This window comes from Delphinapterus leucas, chromosome 1 (assembly GCF_059928025.1).
Source record: "Delphinapterus leucas isolate spDelLeu-1000000601 "Yukka" chromosome 1, BTC_Dleu_Yukka2, whole genome shotgun sequence".
Lineage (NCBI taxonomy): Eukaryota > Metazoa > Chordata > Mammalia > Artiodactyla > Monodontidae > Delphinapterus > Delphinapterus leucas.
In genome coordinates, this window is record NC_143129.1 from 86,648,209 (window position 1) to 86,669,009 (window position 20,801).

General features: G+C 39.7%; 1 protein-coding gene across 1 annotated transcript in view; it reads left to right on the plus strand.

The window, feature by feature from the left end:
• Nucleotides 1-20,801, plus strand: part of SPAG17 (sperm associated antigen 17) — a 220,331-nt gene that overhangs the window by 190,330 nt on the left and 9,200 nt on the right. Inside the window, exons 41-44 of the mRNA XM_022583945.3 lie at nucleotides 803-902; nucleotides 1,633-1,735; nucleotides 6,873-7,004; nucleotides 14,714-14,850. Of these exons, the coding sequence (XP_022439653.3) occupies nucleotides 803-902; nucleotides 1,633-1,735; nucleotides 6,873-7,004; nucleotides 14,714-14,850 (472 nt within the window). The remainder of the gene's footprint in view (nucleotides 1-802; nucleotides 903-1,632; nucleotides 1,736-6,872; nucleotides 7,005-14,713; nucleotides 14,851-20,801) is intronic.

The window sequence follows — 20,801 nt, forward strand, 5'->3', positions numbered from 1 at the left end:
CAGTGCCACATCATCATCAGGAACTAAGATTCCTTCCTTTCTTCTGTTCCATCCTTCTTAGCACATGATTTCCATCCTCAAGTTTGCTTCATAGTTGCAAAATGACTGCTGCAGCTACAGTCATTTCATTCATATTTTAGGAAGTAGGAAAAGAGATGAAGCAAGGACAAAGGGAAAGCCTTCCAGCTGAGTCAACCCTCTTTAAAAGCTTTCTGAAGTCTTACCCAGTGACTTCAGTTTACATCTTACTGGCTATCCGTATATAGAGGGAAGGCTGGGAAGTGTAGTTTTTAGCTGGACTATTGCCTCCCCAGTACATTTTCTAATATGGAAAGTCAGCTAGCAAGATTATGATTGTTTTTATTTTACTTTGTGATCATTAATTGCATTATTCATAAGCCATTCATTCCCCAGGTTTCAGTGTTACCACTGCTACTGAAAGTTTGGAAATCAGTAGACTCTAGCTGTCAATTAAACCTCAGAGAAATGGAAAGACATGCAAAAAGGTCATCCATGTGGTTTGTAGCCTTTTGAGATCAACTGTAAAACCAGACTACCAGCTGGTATCATTATTTCCTATCTCACATGAAAGTCTAATTTCTGAGGTCAGAAATGTGACTGATTCTAGAAGAAGCAGAAGATGAACTGAAGCAAGTTGACAAAAAAATGCCCGAGTTAATTCTTACCAGTTTTGTTAGTGATCCCCATTTTCTGTGGGATTTAGAGCTGAAACAAAAGCAAATAACACTTTTTTGTTAATGTTCTGTGTCTTCTTTTGCATCATTATGGAAATATCCACCAGGAAGGAAATTGAAAAAACACAAAACTATCTAAAGGAAATTAGGAACAAAGCAATATCTCCATACTGCAAATCTGAACTAAGCAAGTTATATCAGTCTCAGGTAATTGAATGTAATTAACAAAAATTGAATGAGTCTTCATAGAAGTTGATACAATGCCTGTGCTTTTAATGTAACCTACCTATCCTGATGTTGTTTCTTTCCTGCTTCAAGCATCAACCCAATTGACTAACCCATGCTCTTCAAATCATGTCCTCACCAGCATGTGAGAGGGAAATTCTTTGCCAGTGTATTCCTACAGCTCTACCTCCCTGCCTTGCATTATCACTATTAATTATGTTCTCCCATCTATTTTAAGCTCTTTTTGGGTTGAATTCTCCCTATTGATGATTATCCTCCGGTAAATCCCATTTTGAAGTTTTTATTCTATTGAAATGTCCTCACCCATCAGCTGCTGAGGCAACACTGAGAGACTGTGAGTTCTTGGAAGCCCATGGAAGGAGAGCATGGCTCTCCTCTCCTATGAAACCTTGAAACTCTCAAGCAAAGGGAGGATTTTCATGTATTCAGAACTCCCTGGGCTTCAATGAAAATTCCAGATGTTATTATTAACCAGAGGCTGCCTGACAAGAAATTATGGGAAATTATGACTAATTAACAAAATCCAGAATTGAGTTAATCAGTTTCTTGAACAACTTGTAGTTTGCAAACTTCCTTTTCAGGGCCTTAAAAAAATATGCTTTTATCACTGCTTACCAACTTAGCATGCTTGTAGCACTTGCCTTTCAGCCGTGTGTAAGTCTAAAATAAATCTTTGATTTTTCCTTTTAAGTTTAATTATCTGGACACCCTTTCCAAAAACTTGCCTTCTTTTACCAAGAAAGACGAGGATGCAAGCAAAACAGCTGTTCAAAATACATCCAGCCTTCCTCCAGGTAATATGTTCATGTAGCTCTTATTCCTGTTAATGTAGAACATAACTAGTTCCTACCACTTTTTGTCTCAGTAACAGCTAATGACATAACACAGTGTGACCTATATATTATAGATTTGGCTGAGTTATATGAGGAAACTAAAATGTAAATAAAATTTAGTTTTCATCCTGTATGCTTAAAATTTACCTAAAAGCATTAAGAAGAGCTGACTAATTTAAAAATCAAGGGAGTAATGAAAGGTTGTTGGAGAACAGTACATTTACATGGTCTCCAAGTATCACCTCACCTGCTAATTATGAAGAGGAGAATATGCCTTTACAATGGAGGGAGATGGCACTTTCCACCTTACCCAAGTGATCAAACTTCTACCATATGTGAGACAACCTAGCATTAGATGTTTTCTCATATAATGCAATATGAATATTGTTCCTAGACCCTGTGTAGAATTCTCACCAAAAATCCTTAACCTGAATTTAATCAAAAGGAAACAATCAGACAAACCAGAATGTAGACATTTAATAAGACAACTGACCCGGACTCTTCAAAAAAGTCAATGTCATTGGCCCCATGGCTCCATCCCCGTTTCTCACGCTTCAGTGAGGCCTGAGCTTTTCACGCATCACCTCAGGGAGCGCTTACCTCATGAAGAACCTCAGGGTAAAGGCACGGCCACCAAAGCAGGAGTGAGAGCAACTTGACGCCGGGAAGGAGACGCTAAAGAGGCTGCAGCCAGAGTCCTGGCCCCCGTCGGCCTTTCCCAAGGGCTTCGACAGGGCCCCTCAGGCCTCGCACCTGCTGAGTGCTGCCCACCTTACGGACACCATGCTGCCTCGCTGACCCAGTCTCCCTGTTGCCAGAATGAGCTGATGTCTGAAAAGTGCTCAGCAGAACCAGGCACAGCACGGGCCTCTCCTCTTGTGGTTTCACTTGCCAGTGACCACTATCTTGATAATTCCGTATGGCTGACAGGGTCTTGGTGCTCTGGCTGGGTGTCAGGCCTGAGCCTCTGAGGTGGGAGAGCTGAGTTCAGGACACTGGACCACCAGAGGCCTCCGGGCCCCACATAATATCAATTGGCGAGAGCTCTCAGAGATCTCCGTCTCAATGCTAAGACCCAGCTCCGCTCAAAGACCAGCAAGCTCCAGTGCTGGACACCCCCTGCCAAACAACTAGCAAGACAGGAACACAACCCCACCCATTATCAGAGATGCTGTCTAAAATCATACTAAGTTCACAGACACCCCACAACACACCACAGGACTCGGTCCTGCCCACCAGAAAGAAAAGGTCCAGTCTCATCCACCAGAACACAGGCACCAGTCCCCTCCACCAGGAAGCCTACACAACCACTGAACTGACCTTACCCACTGGGGGCAGACACCAAAAACAACGGGAACTATGAACCTGCAGCCTGCTAAAAGGAAACCCCAAACACAGTAAGTAAAGCAAAATGAGAAGACACAGAAATGTGCAGCAGATGAAGGAGAAAGGTAAAAACCCACCAGACCAAACAAATAAGAGGAAATAGGCAGTCTACCTGAAAAAGAATTCAGAGTAATGATAGTAAAGATGATCCAAAATCTTGGAAATAGAATGGATAAAATACAAGAAATGTTTAACAAGGACCTAGAAGAACTAAAGTGCAAATAAACAATGATTAACAACACAATAAATGAAATTAAATATTGTCTAGAAGGAATCAATAGCAGAATAAGTGAGACAGAAGAACGGATAAGTGACCTGGAAGATAAAATAGTGGAAATAACTGCCGCAGAGCAGAATAAAGAAAAAATGAATGAAAAGAATTGAGGACAGTCTCAGAGACCTCTGGGACAACATTAAACGCACCAGCATTTGAATTATAGGGGTTCCAGAAAAAGAAGAGAAGAAAAAGAAAGGGACTGAGAAAATATCTGAAGAGATTATAGTTGAAAACTTCCCTCATATGGGAAAGGAAATAGTCAATCAAGTCCAGGAAGCACAGAGTCCCATACAGGATAACTCCAAGGAGAAACACGCCAAGACCCATGTTACTCAAACTATCAAAAATTAAATATAAAGAAAAAATATTAAAAGCAGCAAGGCAAAAGCAACAAATAACATACAAGTGAATCCCCATAAGGTTAACAGCTGATCTTTCAGCAAAAACTCTGCAAGCCAAAAAGGAGTGGCAGGACTTATTTAAAGTGATGAAAGGGAAAAACCTACAACCAAGATTACTCTACCCAGCAAGGATCTCATTCAGGTTCAATGGAGAAATTAAAACCTTTACAGACAAGCAAAAGCTAAGAGAATTCAGCACCAGCAAACCAGCTTCACAACAGACACTAAAGGAACTTCTCTAGGCAGGAAACACAAGAGAAGGAAAAGACTTACAATAACAAACCCCAAACAATTAAGAAAATGGTAATAGGAACATACATATCGATAATTTCCTCAAATGCAAATGGATAAAATGCTCTAACCAAAAGACACAGAATGGCTGAATGGATACAAAAACAAGACCCATATATACATGCTGTCTACAAGAGCCCACTTCAGACCTAGGGACACATACAGACTGAAAGTGAGGGGTTGGAAAAAGATATTCCATGCAAATGGAAATCAAAAGAAAGCTGGAGTAGCATTTCTCATATCAGACAAAACAGACTTTAAAATAAAGACCATTACAAGAGACAAAGAAGGAAACTACACAATGATCAAGGGATCAATCCAAGGAGAAGATATAACAATTGTAAATATTTATGCATCCAACATAGGAGCACCTTAATTCATAAGACAAATGCTAACAGCCATAAAAGGGGAAATCGAGAGTAACACCATAATAGTAGGGGACTTTTAACACCCCACTTTCACCAATGGACAGATCATCCAAAATGAAAATAAATAAGGAAACACAAGCTTTATATGAGACATTAGACCAGATGGGCTTAATTGATATTTATAGGACATTCCATCCAAAACCAACAGAATACACTTTCTTCTAAGATCAGGAACAAGACAATGTTGCCCACTCTCACCACCATTATTCAACATAGTTTTGGAAGTTTTAGCCACAGCAATCAGAGATAAAAAAGAAATAAAAGGAATCCAAATCAGAAAAGAAGAAGTAAAACTGTCACTGTTTGCATATGACAGAATCCTAAAGAGGCTACCAGAAAACTACTAGAGCTAATCAATAAATTTGGTAAAGTAGCAGGATACAAAATCAATGCACAGAAATCTCTGGCATTCCTATACACTAATGATGGAAAATCTGAAAGAGAAATTAAGGAAAGACTCCCATTTACCATTGCAACAAAAAGAATAAAATACCTAGGAATAAACCTACCTAAGGAGACAAAAGACCTGTATGCAGAAAACTATAAGACACTGATGAAAGAAATTAAAGATGATACAAACAGATGGAGAGATATACCATGTTCTTGGATTGGAAGAACCAACATTGTGAAAATGACTGTACTACTCAAAGCAATCTACAGATTCAATGCAATCCCTATCAAACTACCAATGGCATTTTTCACAGAACTAGAACAAAAAATTTCACAATTTGTATGGAAACACAAAAGACCCCGAATAGCCAATGCAATCTTGAGAAAGAAAAATGGAGATGGAGGAATCAGACTCCCTGACTTCAGACTGTACTACAAAGCTACAGTAATCAAGACAGTATGGTACTGGCACAAAAACAAAAATATAGATCAATGGAACAGGATAGAAAGCCCAGAGATGTACCCACGGGGAGAGGGAAGTATAAGCTGGGACAAAGTAAGAGAGTACCATTGGCATATATACACTCCCAAATGTAAAATAGATAGCTAGTGGGAAGCAGCTGCATACCACAGGGGTATCAGCTCAGTGCTTTGTGACCATCTAGAGGGGTGGGATAGGGAGGGTGGGAGGGAGACACAAGAGGGAGGGGTTATGGGGATATATGTATACGTATAGCTGATTCACTTTGTTATACAGCAGAAACTAACACAACAATGTAAAGCAATTATACTCCAATCAAGATGTTAAAAAAAAGTAAATGTCATTAAAAATTTTTTTTAAACATGAGGTGATTGTTCTATAATAAAAAAGACAAAAGAGGCATAAAAACTACTTGTGATACATACATTTTGGATGCTGGATTGAGAAAAAAACTGCTATCAAAAATATTTGGATGAATTACATGAGTTTGATTTAGGGACTCTGTATGAGAGGGCATTGTTGGATTACTGTAACTTTTTTCGGGTTTGGTGATGCTGTTGTGGACGTGTAGGGGAATGTCTTCATTTCAGGAGATGCATGTTGAAGAATTTAGGGATGAAATGAAATTTAGTGCTTCTCTTTAATAAACTGGGTGGTTAAAATGCCCAGATAGAGGGATTTTCTACTGTACAATACCACAAATTCAGCTGCCTGGAATGAGCACAGCCAATTACCACAGAGTTTGCAAAGCAAAGATTAAGTCTGGAACAATGACTTGTAGATGTGATGGGGCTAAATCAGGGATGAAGTCTGATGGTGCTTGTGCTGCCACCTGCACCCTGGGCAGAAGACACTAACCAATCAAACCTACTCTCCCCTTGAAAGGGGGCGAGGCCACAGTTTCTTCAACACAGTCCTCTGGGCAGCCACCACCATTTAACCAGGGTTGGTGTACACGCAAGTTGAAATGTGTTTGCATCCCCAGTCCTTGATATATTTATTTAAAATTTGTTTCATTTTGCACTGATTTCTTAGAGTGCATTTTAATAAAGAGCTACATATTCATAGTAATAAATGGATTTAAGAGTGGAAACTTTTTAAAAAATATCACCTTTTAGTTACTCTCGCCAAGTAAAAGTAGGCCAAATTACCTGGTCCCTGTTTCATAAGCCAACAAGGTAACAACTACTATGTGGTCATAAGGCCCGGAAAGAACCAGCTAGCTCCTTGGGAGTTTGAGTTTTACAGATACTGTCTTGTTTGTTAATGGCAAACATTTGTCATATAATGATAATCCCAGCCTCTTAATGGCTTTCTTCCATTTAGTCTTTCTAAAGACGGTGGGGGGAAAGGCCCCTTGTTCATTGTAATACAAACATTAGTAGTCATTGCATCATTGTCCAGAATATCACTTTAAAATATTTGTTCTGGTTTTCTTTTTAAGATTCCCAGAAAAATAAAGTTTCAGAACAGGAATCCTCAGATACACTTAGTCTTCCAAAATCAGAGAACTTTGTGAATACCAAGGAGTCTGCTAGCCAGAAACAAACTGAAAATTTAACAGCACCTATCAAAGGTATGGCAGTCATTTGCTTTATCTCATTGTTTCTCAACACTGAACATCATTTCTTTTTGGAGTATGGGAGATGGCCCTGGGGACTGAGGGCATGGTTGGCGGTTACAGAAAAAATTCTAGAGGGTCATGGATCCTGAACCTATGGGACTTTGTAAGGCTTCTTAGCACATCAAAGTATCTCAAAAAATATTTTGAGAATGACTACAAGTCCTACATTGAAGGAAAGAGATGACAAAATTTATTTTAAGATTTGTTATTTTATTTCTTCATTTTATTTTATTTTGATTCATTTATTATTTTATTTTATCCCTCATGGTTCTAAGAGCTTGTGTGATTTACTGAAACTCAGGAACCTGGTAGCTTTGTTTGAGCAGCCAGTGATTTGGTAGTTGGACTTAGATTTACCTATTACTTCCTTGTTATGCAAGTGCTAGAAGAGAAACGTAAGATGTAGTCTCTGTCTTGCGCAGCACATCGACTTATTGGGGTAGCAGAAACTGAAGTGTGGAATACTACAGAATAATATCTAGTTCCCGTGGAGTCACATTACACTGATTTCACAGCAGTTAATTCAGCCAAATATGGGTGGTAAAAAAAGAAAGAAAGAAAAACAGAGTAATTTAAATTGTGTAGATACATTTGCACCCCTTGATTCCTGTGGGCATGTTCCATATTGAAAGTGAGCTGGGAATCTGCTGTTGGGTCTTAGTTACCTCTTATAGAGGGAGCATCTTGCCACATTTATGGGTGAATTAGGGATTTACCTAATACAAGCTTTTTGCCTTCCTGATTTAATCTTCTCTCTCTTATAAGGTTTATTCATTTAGGGGGTGATTTACTCACTGCCAGGCATTGTTCTAGGCATGGAAATACAGCAATTAAGAAGCCAAAGACATATGCAGCTGAACATGCTATGGGCAAACCTAGACAATAAATAAGTAAACACATCAAATTCAGATTATAATAAATGGTGTCACATAATGTAACAGTATAATGTATGGAGAGTGTCTCGGGGAGAGAGACAGCACTCCATTAGGGGGTTTGAAGGCCCCTCTGTGAAGGGACATTTGAGCTGAGACAAGAAGGACAAGAAGGAGGCAGCCATTCAAAGACTCGGGGGAAGGAATATTCCAGGTAGTGGGAACAGCAAATATGGAGGCCCTGAGGAGAGAAGAAACAGAAAATAAGGCATGGAGCTGGAAGAAAATGGGCATCAGAACAAGTAGAAGGTGAGGTCAGAGAGAGGGACAGCAGTGAGATCCCGTGATGCTGCATAGGGAACTTTGAGTTGCATTCTAAGTGGAGTTGTAGTCAAACACCACTGGAAGGTTTTGAGCAGCAGGGTCGTTACCTTACTAATTTATATTTGAAATAGATCCCTCTGGTAGACGTGTGGCCAATAGCTCATGGCGAGGGAAAGGAGAAGTGGGGAAGGTGGAAGCAGGGAGGAAGCAACAGAAGATACGTGTGAGTGTGGACAGAGACCTGGACTAAGGAGCTCGAGGTGGAGATGGTGAGAAGCAAATTAATTGGAAATATATCCTGGAGGTAGAGACAACAGGGCTTGCTGGTCGATTGGACATGAGGGTGAGAACTAAGAGGAATCAAGGGTGATTCCTAAGTTAACTAATGTGACCAGTTGTGAGGCTGAGAATTGGTAGTTGTAACAGGTTTCCAGATGGTGCCGATGGTGCTGATACAGGGCCATGCTTTGAGAACCAACCTAAGGCAAACTCTAGAATGTAAAAATCAGGCAGAGGAGGAGCCAGTTAAGGCAGCTAAGAAGAAAAAGCCAGCAAGGTAGATGAAAAATAGGAGTGTGAAAATGACTGAGTGTTTCGAGTATATTAAGTGCTCCTCAAAAGTCGAGTAAGATAAAGAATAACCGTGGAATTGGGCAATAGTGATCACTGGTGATCTAGACAAGAGCAGTTCCAGGGCACGGGGGAGACCAAAGCCAACTGAAGCTCTTATGTATAGAATGGCTAAAGAGGAATCAGCAGCAGGAATACATAGATGTAACCAAGAGTCTTGCGGAAAAGAATAAAGTAGTGGGACGGCAGCTGGAGGGAGATGTGTGACCAAGTGAGAGGTTTTTTTAAAATTAGACATACTAGAGCATGTTGATTTGCAAATGATGATAATTCTGTAGGAAGAGAGAACTTACGATGCAGGAGAAGGGAGCCTGATTGCAGGATAGCAAAGTGTTAAAGAAGGTGAGAGAACATGACATTTGGGGCAGACCCTGAGTGGCAGATTTGACCTCGGATGTGAGTAGGTCACCTCATCCACAGTGACAGGAGAAAGGAGAAAGAATACAGATACATGGTATTGGGGAGATGAGTGAGTGTGATGGCAAAGGAGTGGATATAATGATAAGAATATAAAATCCATTCCAGAGAAACAGGAAAGCAAAACAAGAAAGGGTGACTGATTGTTTAAAGTGACAGTGTCCATTGATCAGAAGTCTCAAGAAGGTCAAATAATTGCTTGACAGATATGATAGAGTAATAAGCTAGAAGAATAGGAAGTAGTGATCTAGAGAGGGTAGCTTGAAACAGAGATTTGGAAAGTGGTAAAATTATTGGTGTTGCCAAGGGCAAAGATATGACCGTGGGAGTTTCTGAGATGGAGAAGAGGAAAAGATGAAGAAACAGGGCGACGGAAAAATCAGAGCAGACAGGGTGTTGGATGGGTCATCCAGGGGATGTCACCAAAAGCCATGAAGTGGAAGACCATCCAAGGTGTCAAGATCTGCAATGAATCAAGGGAATGATTGAGAAGGTCAGTAACTGACAACTACTTGGAGATGTCGTAGGTAAAACAGTACGATGGCATGAGATTCAAAGGAATGGGAGTGTTTGAAGGAGCAAAATAAATTGTTTTGAAACAAGAGGGACACCTACAGCACCCCTACATGCTGAAATACTTGAGCTAATAAGAGACAATAATGTGATTCCACTATAAGTGGTAAATTAAATTTTGATATAAACAATAAAGTTTAAAGAAGTTCAGAGTAGGAAGAGATTAACACAAGCAGTGAGGAAAACTTTATGGGAGAGGTGGTCTTAAAGAATAAATACAATTGCATAGATTTTAAAGTTTAAGATTGGATCACCTGAGACAACCCTCATTTCGCTTGAGGAAACTGAAACCTAGAGAAAGTCAAGCAACATCTAAAATCATACAGCAAATTTGGGACTGTGCCAGGGCCAGAAAATGAGTTTTTGACTCTGAATTCTCTATAGTTTACTACACTACCCTCCAGATGTAGGGAAGAGAAGAGTATTTTATACAAAAAAAAAAAAAGAATGTGTTCAAAAGCCTGAGTAGAAATGAACTGGAAGCCATTGTAAGTAGATCAGAGTATTCTTATTTGGTACTAGTACAAGAAATGTTTGGGAAATAAAAGAGAATCAGAGGAGATTTGGATTTGGTGAAATAAAACTGAACTTGTCAGCATTCGCTATGATAGCACTGCATAAATCCTATAGTGGCCAGCCCCACATTCAACAACACCACGTTGAGAGCATGAGTCAGCCACCGTGAGAAATCAGCAAATGCCACACACTTGCAAAGTGTACCAACCAGGTCGGTTTTTCTCCGGGGAGGCAGTTGTTAAGCTTTTTTTTAGCACACCCGCGGCCGCAGGCAGAGCTCAGGTGTATTCTGCTCCCGTGATGAAGGAGCCCCACCCCCTGTGGCTGGCTGTCCTCAGGACACAGGGTCGGAGCTCAGGAGAAGTGCATCAGGACCATCAAGAGAGGTGGATTGCGGGCTGCCGCTCTCAGCCTCTGCTCAGAACTGGCGCAGCCGCTTCCACGTACATTTATGGGTCAGAGCAAGTCCTAAGGCTGAGCTCAGAGTCAACGGGGCAGAGAAATACGCTCCATCTACAGGGAAGCCATGCTCAGAGGTGAAGTACATAAAGCTATGCTCTGAGAGGAGGCAAAAAACCAAAACCAAAACATTATTGTGCATAAATACCACAGTCGACCTCAGCATAGAAACAGGGAACCATTACTTGTTCTTCAGTTGTGTCGGATTCAGCCGTAATTTCAGATGATTCCACTAGTTGGACTATCCCAGTTGTTTAAAGATTATTTAATTTATTTTTAGCTGCATTGGGTCTTAGTTGCAGCACGCACGATCTTTCCTTGTAGCACATGAGCTCTTCGTTGTGGTGCCCGGGCTTCTCTCTAGTTGTGGCGTGCAGCTTTTCTCTCTCTGGTTGTGGTGTGGAGGCTCCAGGGCACGTGGGCTCTGTAGTTGTGGCACGCAGGTTCCTGAGCGCGTGGGCTCTCTAGTTGAGGCTCGCAAGCTCAGTAGTTGAGGCGGGCGGGCTTAGTTGCCCCATGGCATGTGGGATCTTAGTTCCTTGACCAGGTATTGAACCCGCTTCCCCTGCATTGTAAGGTGGATTCTTTATCACTGGACCGCCAGGGAAGTCCCCCAGTTGTTAAGTATTAAAATACTTCTGTATCAGCTGGTGACCAGCTGCTGTTCCAAGGCCCTCAAGTACTCCCTCCTCCTCCCCCATCCCTAGGGAAGCCCTGGGTAGGCTTCAGTGGATAATAATCCATCTATTATGGGACGCAGTATGGTATACAACAGAGCTAAGGCTCTACCTGACTCCTTATATAATAGCTTATGACTTATATAATTATATAATGACATATATATAATATGACTTATATAATAACTTATGTAAGGCTCTACCTGACTCCTCATATAATAACTATGTTACAGTGGGCATGCTCTTTAACCCCTCTGTATATTCCTGTTTCCTCTTCTGTAAAGGGGGTATAATGGTATATACATTATAGGGTTGTGAGGATTAAATTAGTTAGTATATGTAAAATGCTTACAGCAGTGCCTGGCACATGAGAAACTCCATATCAGTATTTACTATTAATAATAATAGTATGAGAGATTATTTGATACCCATTAGACTGGTAAAATGCATTCATATAAGACAGTAATATGCATATGCTAAGAATACAAGCAAAAAGACACATCAAGCCATTAGAATGGTTGCCTGTGTAGGCAGTAGTGACCAAGGAGAATAAATACATTAGAACACTGATCACTGAGCTCCATCCCCAGAGATTCTGATTCTGTTCTGGTCTGAAATACAGCTTATCTGGTATGTGGCTAGGGAATCTCTATTTTACCAGAGTCAGCCCAGGGGATTATGAAGCACAGGTGAATTTGGGACACACTCGGTAGTTGTCTAGGAAAAACTCACTACTCATATGGAACACTTCTGTGACCAGATATGCATGTTTTTTTCTCACACCAAGCAATTCTGCAACACCAGCTGAGTGTCCTACAATTCACTTCTGACACTAACCAGAGTTAGCACAGACGCTACAGGTTAAGGGCTCAGTCTCACAAGGCTGCCCACCACCCACTTCAGATGCCAGCCACAGGTACAGGTTGTCACTTGTGCTTCTGACCAATCAGCTATAAATTGTGGTTCCGATGACCTCCTTTTATGGTTCCATAATTTACTAGAACAATTCACAGAACTCATATATTATTATATAATAGGCGACATGATAAATGGCAGAGATGAGTAGCCAGAGGAAGAGGTACACAGGGCAAGGTCTGGAAGGGTTTACCATGGTAGCTTCTGTCCCTGTGGTGTTGTGGTGCACCACCCTCCCGACCTGTGGATGTGCTTACCAACTTGGAAGCTCTCCGAACTCTGTGCTGTAGGGACTTTTGTGGAGACTTCATCATGTAGGCATGATTAACTCCATCTCCATGTCCCCTCTCCTTCCCAGAAGATGGGGGGGTGGGGCTGAAAGTTCCAAGCTTCTAATCATGGCTTGGTTTTCCTGATGACCAGCCCCCATCCTGAAGCTATCCAGGAGCCCACCAAGAGTCACTTCATTCAGGTCAAAAGACACACCTATCACCCAGGAATTTCCAAGGGATTTAGGAGCTCTGTGTCAGGAATCAGGGTCAAAGACCAAATATTTAAAGATACTCCTAACACTCCTATCACTTAGGAAATCACAAGGGATTTAGGAGTGCCATGCCAGGAACCAGGGGCAGAGATGAATATACATTTTCTATTATCTTACACTACCAGGAGTGTGATCCTTGTGGAATCTGACACACCTGGGTATACGTCCCACCTTGCCACTTTTCAGTTTCCAGGACAAGTTCTTTTAACTTCAGTTTCCTCATCTGTAGAAAAGAGATACTACTGTTATATTAGTCAGGACTCTTCAATTTGAGAACTGAAACTCAAACCCATTGAACAACAACAAAAAAGCCAGTGGGTGGGGTGGTGTTTATTGATGCTCAAAAGCAAACCACAGAAAGGTGGCTATGGTGCTAGCCCAGGGATGACAGGATGCAGGCACTCAAGCTTTTCAGGGGAGTGTTTGCGTCTGATTGTCTGTCTCTCTGGGCATCCTCCCTGCCTCTGTGTTGTCACATCCTTACTTGTCCCTGTTTCAGGGGTCCCCAACCTTCTGTTAGGAACCGGGCCGCACAGCAGGAGGTGAGTGGCGGGCAAGCGAGTGAAGCTTCATCTGCCGGTCCCCATCGCTCACATTACCGCCTGACCATACCCCCACCCCCGCCACCGCCGTGCATGGAAACATTGTCTTTCACAAAACCGGTCCCTGGTGCCAAAAAATTTGGGACTGCTGCCCTGTTTGGTTTTATCCTCTCCTACAAAGGACAGGCTATGTCCATGTGTCAGGGACATGATCAGAGAGGTCCAAGGTTCTGATTCTTCCAGACCCATAACCCAATGGACAAGATGGGATCATCCCGGTCAGCTTCAGGAAATATCCAGGTGAAGGGCCTGTGTTGGCTTTGCATGGATCGTGCACCATCCTGATGCCTGGGGCCAGGGATGTTGTGGCACTAGAAGTATGTGTGCTGGGAGTGGGTGTGGAGGTGGGCAATGGGGAGAATGCTCAGCATACAAAGATTACAATTACCATTACCTTTAGCTCAGAGGACTTTATGAGAACTAAGTGAGATGCTATATGTAAAAACATGCATGTGGTGCTTGCCTGCAGACAGTGGACACTCAGATATTGGTTCCCTTCCCTTTCCTCTCTTGATGACTTAAATTCAAGAAAGGATGTTTAAATATGCTGATCTAAAACACAATTCTTATTAAACCCCCTGGATATTTGGAAAAGTACATAAAATTGCAGCTGTGTAGATTATCTACTTTTGCTCCCTCCTTCACCAAATTTAGTGATCTGGGGATTTGATTCCTTGGCTTAATTTATCTATGATTACTACACCAGTTTTTCAAACTATAAATTTACTAGTTGAAACAAAGAAATTCTTAAAGATTTTTTTCCTCATTAGTTTTAAGAAATCTTTGAGAGTAACATTTTATTGAACTGTGCCTTGTTGATTTACAGGCAAGTCACTCAATTTCTTAGCATCTGAGTTTTCTCATTTATTGAAAAAAAGGTGATGCTAATAGCATCTGCCCTGCCCATCTCATAGGATTGTTGTGAAGACTAATTTTAGGTAAAATCTCTTTGTAAAATGCAAAGATAGAACACTAGAATTAATAAAAGCCTTTATTCCTGTAAATAAGCTCTTTAAGAAGGAAAGAAGAAAATTTCCCAAGTTGGTTCTATGTTCTTCTATGCTCTGGTATGATCTTGAATGTCTTCGGAAGCAACGTCCACGTGGTGTAATTTCAGTGTTCTCTCTAACAGAACCAGAATCGTGTGTGCCTCTGAAAATTCCAACCCAGTCACTGCTGCAGGATGTGGCAGGACAAGCAAGAAAAGAGAAAGTGAGGCTACCTCACTATTTGCTGAGTTCCAAGCCCAAGTCTCAACCTCTCAAAAAGGTATAACAGACATGGGAAGAAATTTCCCAGAGCCAGTTAGCATTTTATATATTCCTGGTTGATTGAGGCTATTGATTTCCAGCCACTGTGTACTACTATGTAATGTAAGAACCATCTCAACATGAATCCTTTCAGGTCACACAGAGATAAACCAGGGCAGTGCTTTGCTGGAGCCAGCTTATATACACTCATGAGAGAAAATTTATGAGCCAGCTGTTAAATCATCGTTAGCTTGCAGTCAGCCACGCTGGGAGTTCTTATGCCATAGAAATCGGCAAATGCTACTGATAAAGGCTCTTTTCTGTGAGCCAGTTTACCAGCACACTGTTGGCTGAGGGGATCATTGGGCACCCTTCTCATGACTCTTAGGATAAAATCCAGATGACCTAGCATGACTCCAAGGCATGGCTCCATTTGCTTCTCTACCCTCACCTTGTCTCAAACTCACTACACTTCACCCATTGTGGACTTCTCTTAGTTCTTTAAAAGCACCAAGCTCCTTCCTCAGAGCCTCTAAGATTAAGATTCCATCTCAGTTCTGTTGTAAAGGTTTCCTTGAGCCCACCAATCAAGCTTTGGTAGTTATCCTTTAGAAATTTCATGGCACACTGTGTTCATTACCATCAGAGAAGGTATTGCAATGTATATAAGTGACACGTGATAGAAGTGCTTCTCAAACTTTAATGTGCATGTGAGTTATTTGGGGACTTTGTTAAAATATAGATTCCGACTTATTGGCTCTGGTGTGGGGCCCGAGATTCTGGAGTTTTAACAGGGTCCCAGGTGAGGTCAGGAAATAACAGCATAGGGCAATAGCTCTCAAAGCATGATTACCTGACTGGCAGCATTGGCAACACCTGAGACCTTTTTATAAATTCAGATTCATGGGCCCCATCCCAGATGTACTGATGGAGAAACTCTGGGGTTGGAGTCAGCAATTTGTGTCTTAAGGAGTCCTCAGTAGACTGTGCTCCTCTCCAGAGCAGGTTTTCTTTATCTTTGTAGACACTTCCCCTCCCCACCTACCTACTCTCTACTCCACCCCATCCCAGGCTTACTAATGGAGAAACTCTGGGAGTGGAGTCAGCAGGTGGTGTCTTAACCAGTCCTCCAGGTGATTCTGATGGGAGCTAAAGTTTGATCATCACTGGCACAGAAGAAAGAGTACAAACTTTAGAATCAGGCAAACTTGAGTTTGAAACTTTGCCACGTAACACTTGAGCAAGTTATCTGTCTTTCAGTTCGCTGAACTTGAGCTCCTTTATCCTTAAAACAAAGCCTAAAATACTTCCTTACAGTGCTGTGGTAAAGATTACATAGACCATAAATGTTCATTTCCTCTCCCAACCAAGCAGTTATTTTTTTCTGGTGATGGAGCCTTTTCTTTTCTTTTCTTTTCTTTTTTTTTGCGGTACGCGGGCCCTCACTGTTGTGGCTTCTCCTGTTGCGGAGCACAGGCTCCGGACGCTTAGGCTCAGCGGCCATGGCTCACTGGCCCAGCGGCTCCGCGGCATGTGGGATCTTCCCGGACCAGGGCACGAACCCATGTCCCCTGCATCGGCAGGCAGACTCTCAACCACTGTGCCACCAGGGAAGCCCCTCACTGTGGTTTTGATTGGCATTTACCTGCTGATTAGCTACTGCTGAGCATCTTTTCATGTGTCTGTTGGCCATCTGTATGTCTTCTTTGAAAAAAGTCTATTGAGGTCCTCTGGCCAGTTTTTAATTGGGTTGTTTGGCTTTTTGATGTTGCGTTGTTTGAGTTTTTTGTATGTTTTTATGCTAAGCATCTGTTCATGTTGTCTGTTGGCCATCTTTATTTCTTTGATAAAAATCTTACTCAGGTCCTCTGACCATTTTTTAATTGGGTTGTTTGGTTTTTTGATGTTAAGCTGTTTGAGTTTTTTGTATATTTTGGTTATTAACCCCTTATCAGATATATTGTTTGCAAATATCTTTTCCCATTCAGTAGTCTGCCTTTTCATTTTGTTGATAGTTTCCTTCATGGTGCAAAAAGTTTTTTAGCTTGATGTAGTCTCATTTGTTTATTTTTGCTTTTGTTTCCCTTGTGTGAGGAAACAGATCCAAAAAAGTTACTAAGATTGATGGCAAAGAGCATACTGCTTATGTTTTATTCTAGTTTTATGGTTTCAGGTCTTACATTTAAGTATTGAATACATTTTGAGTATTTTTGTATATGGTGTGAGAAAGTAGCCCAGTTTGATTATTTTGCATGGAGCTGTCCTGTTTTCCCAACACCATTTATTGAAAAGGCTATCTTTTCCCCATTGTAATTCTTGCCTCCTTTGTCATAGATTGACTAACCATAAAAGCATGAGTTTATTTCTGAGCTCTCTATTCTGTTCCATTGATCTATGTGTCTCTTTTTATGCCAGTACCATACTGTTTTGATTACCATAGCTCTGTAGTGTAGTTTGAAATCAGAGAGCATGATACCTCCAGCTCTGTTCTTTCTCAAAATTGCTTTTGTGTTTCCATACAAATTTTAGAATTAAATCATCTAGTTATATTTGATCTGGTTCTGTGAAAATTGCCTTTGGTATTTTGATTGGGATTGCATCAAATCTGTAGATTGCCTTGGATAGTATGGTCATTTTAACAATATTCTTTCAATCCATGAATACAGTATATCTTTACATTTATTTGTGTCATCTTCAATTTCTTTCATCAGTGTCTTATAGTTTTCAGAGTACAAGTCTTTTACCTCTTTGTTTACATTTATTCCTAGGTATTTTATTCTTTTTGATGCAATTGTAAATGGGATTGTTTACTTAATTTCTCTTTCTGATAGTTCATTATTAGTGTATAAAAATGCAACAGATACAGATATCTGTATTTTAATTTTATAACATTCAACTTCACTGAATTAAGTTATCAGTCCTAATAGTGTGTGAATTTTTTTTAGATTCTACCAGTAACATTTTATTATACTTGCTTTATCACATATCTATCCTTATATCTATCCATTAATCCATCTTGTTTTGGGTGCACGTCAAAGTAAATTGCAGAGATTACTACATTTATCCCTAAATATTCTAACATACATATCACTAAGTAGAGTTCAATATTTGTTTATATTTTTCCTTTGATCTATAATATACATACATACAATAAAATGCACAAATTTTAAGCATGTATTTGCTGAGTTTTGATAAATGCATATACTCATGTAACTCAAATTCTTATTAAGATATGGATCATTACCAAGTTCTAATAGTTTTTTGGTAACATCTTTAGGATTCTTTATATATAGTATCATGTCGTCTGCAAATAGTGACAGTTTAACTGCTTCCATTTCAATTTGGAGTCCTTTTATTTTGTTTTCTCTTGTCTGATTGCTGTGGCTAAAGCTTCCAGTACTATGTTGAATCAAAGTGGCAAGAGTGGGCATCCTTTTCTTGTTCCTGATCTTAGAGGAAATGCTTTCAGCTTTTTATCATTGAGTATGATGTTAACTGTGGGCTTGTTATATATGGCCTTTATTATGTTGAGGCATGCTCCCTCTATACTCACTCTGTTAAGATTTTTTATCATAAACGTAGATGTTGAATTTTGCCAAAAGCTTTTTTGCATCTTTTGAGATGACCATATAATTTGATATACCACTTGATCATGATGTTTGAGTGTTTTAATGTATGTCTGAATATAGTTTCCCAATACTTTATTGAAGATTTTTGTATCTATGTTTATCAATGATATTGATATATAATTTTCTTTTTGTGGTATCTTTGTCTGGTTTTGGCATCAGATTTATGACAGCCTCATAGAATGAGTTCAGAAGCATTCCTTCCTCTTCAAATTTTGGAATAGTTTGAGAATGGTAGGTGCTACCTCTTCCTTAAATGTGTGGTAGAATTCACCTGTGAAGCCATCTGGTCCTGGACTTTTGTTGGAATTTTTAAAATTACTGATTAAGTTTCATTACTGGTAATCAATCTGTTCATATTTTTTATTTCTTCTTAATTCAGTTTTAGGAGATTATGTTTTTAGAAATTTATCCATTTCTTCTAGGTTGTCCATTTTATTGGCATATAATTGTAGTAATCTCTCATGGTCCTTTTTATTTCTGTGGTGTTGATTGTAACTTCTCTTTCATTTCTGATTTTATTTATTTGGGCGCGCTCTCTCTCTCTCTTTTCTTGATGAGTCTGGCTAAAGGCTTGTTTTGTTTATCTTTTCAAAGAACTAGCTCTTAGTTTCATTGGTCTTTGTATTGGTTTTTTGGTCTATATTTCACTTATTTCCATTCTCATCTTTATTATTTCTTTCCTTCTCCTAACTTTGGGTTTTGTTTATTCTTCTCTTTCTAGTTCCTTTAGATGTAAGGTTAGGTTGTTTATTTGAGATTTTTCTTATTTCCTGAGTTAAGCTTGTATCGCTATAAACTTCCCTCTTAGAACGGCTTTTGCTGTGTCCCATAGGTTTGGATCATTGTGTGGTTGTTATCTGTCTTTAGGTATTTTTTCCTGTTTGATTTCTGCAGTGATCCATTGATTGTTTAGTAACATGTTGTTTAGCCTCTACATGTTTGTGTTTTCTGCAGTTTTTTTCCTGGTAGTTGATTTCTAATCTCATAGTGTTGTGGTTGGAAAAGATGCTTGATATGATTTCAGTCTTCTCAATTTCATTAAGACTTGTTTTGTGGCCTATTATATGATCTATCCTGGAGAATGTTCCCTGTACACTTGAAAAGAATGTATATTCTACTGTTCAGGGATAAAATGTTCTGTATGTATCTATTAAGTCCATCCACTATAACTTGTCATATAGGCCAGTGTTTCCTTATTGATTTTCTGTCTGGATGATCTGTCCGTTGATGTAAGTGGTATTAAAGTTGCCTACTATTATTATATATTATTATGTAACTGTGAATTTCTCCCTTTATGTCTGTTAATATTTGTTTATATATTTAGGTGCTCCTATGTTGTGTTCATATGTATTTACAATTGTTATATCTTCTTGTTGGATTGATCCCTTCATCATTATATAATGTCCTTCTGTGCCTCTTGTTACAGTCTTTGTTTTAATATCTACTTTTTCTGATATAAGTATTGCTACCTGGGCTTTCTTTTTGTTTTCAGTTACATGGAATGCCTTTTCCCATCCCTTCACTTTCAGTCTGTGTGTGTCTTTAGATATGAAGTGAGTCTCTTGTAAGCATCATATATATGGGTCTTGATTTTTATCCATTAAGCCACTCTCTGTCTTTTGATTGGAGCATTTAGACCATTTACATTAAAGTAATTATTGATAGGTATGTACTTATAGACCTTTTGTTAGTTGTTTTCATGTTGTTTTTGCAGTTCTTTTTTGTTCCTTCTTCTTTCAGACTCTTCCCTTGTGATTTGATTACTATCTTTAGTGTTATGTTTGGATTCCTTTCTCTTTTTTGTGTGTGTATCTATTACAGGTGTTTGGTTTGTGGCTATCATGAGGTTCATGTATAACAATATATAATCATATATACGATTATTTTAAGTTGATAATGTCCTAAGTTTGAATAAATTCTAACAACTCTTCATCTTCCCCCCACACACATTTAATGTTTTTGATGTCATATTTTACATCTTTTTGTTTTGAATATCCCTTAACTACTCATTGTGGATATATATAATCTTATGCATTTGTCCATTGACCTTCTGTCCTGCTGGCTTTATAAGTGGTTGATCTACTACCTTTACTGTATGTTTGCCTTTACTAGTGAAATTTTTCCTTGCATAATTTTTGTATGTCTAGTTGTGGCCTTTTCTTTTCTGCTTAGAGAAGTCCCTTTAGCATTTCTTGTAAAGCCAGTTTAGTGGCGTTGAACTCTTAGCTTTTGCTTGTCTGTAAAACTGTTTATCTCTCTTTCAAACATGAATGGTAACCTTAACACGTAGAATATTCTTGGTTGTATGTTTTTCCCTTTCATCACTTTGAATATATCATGC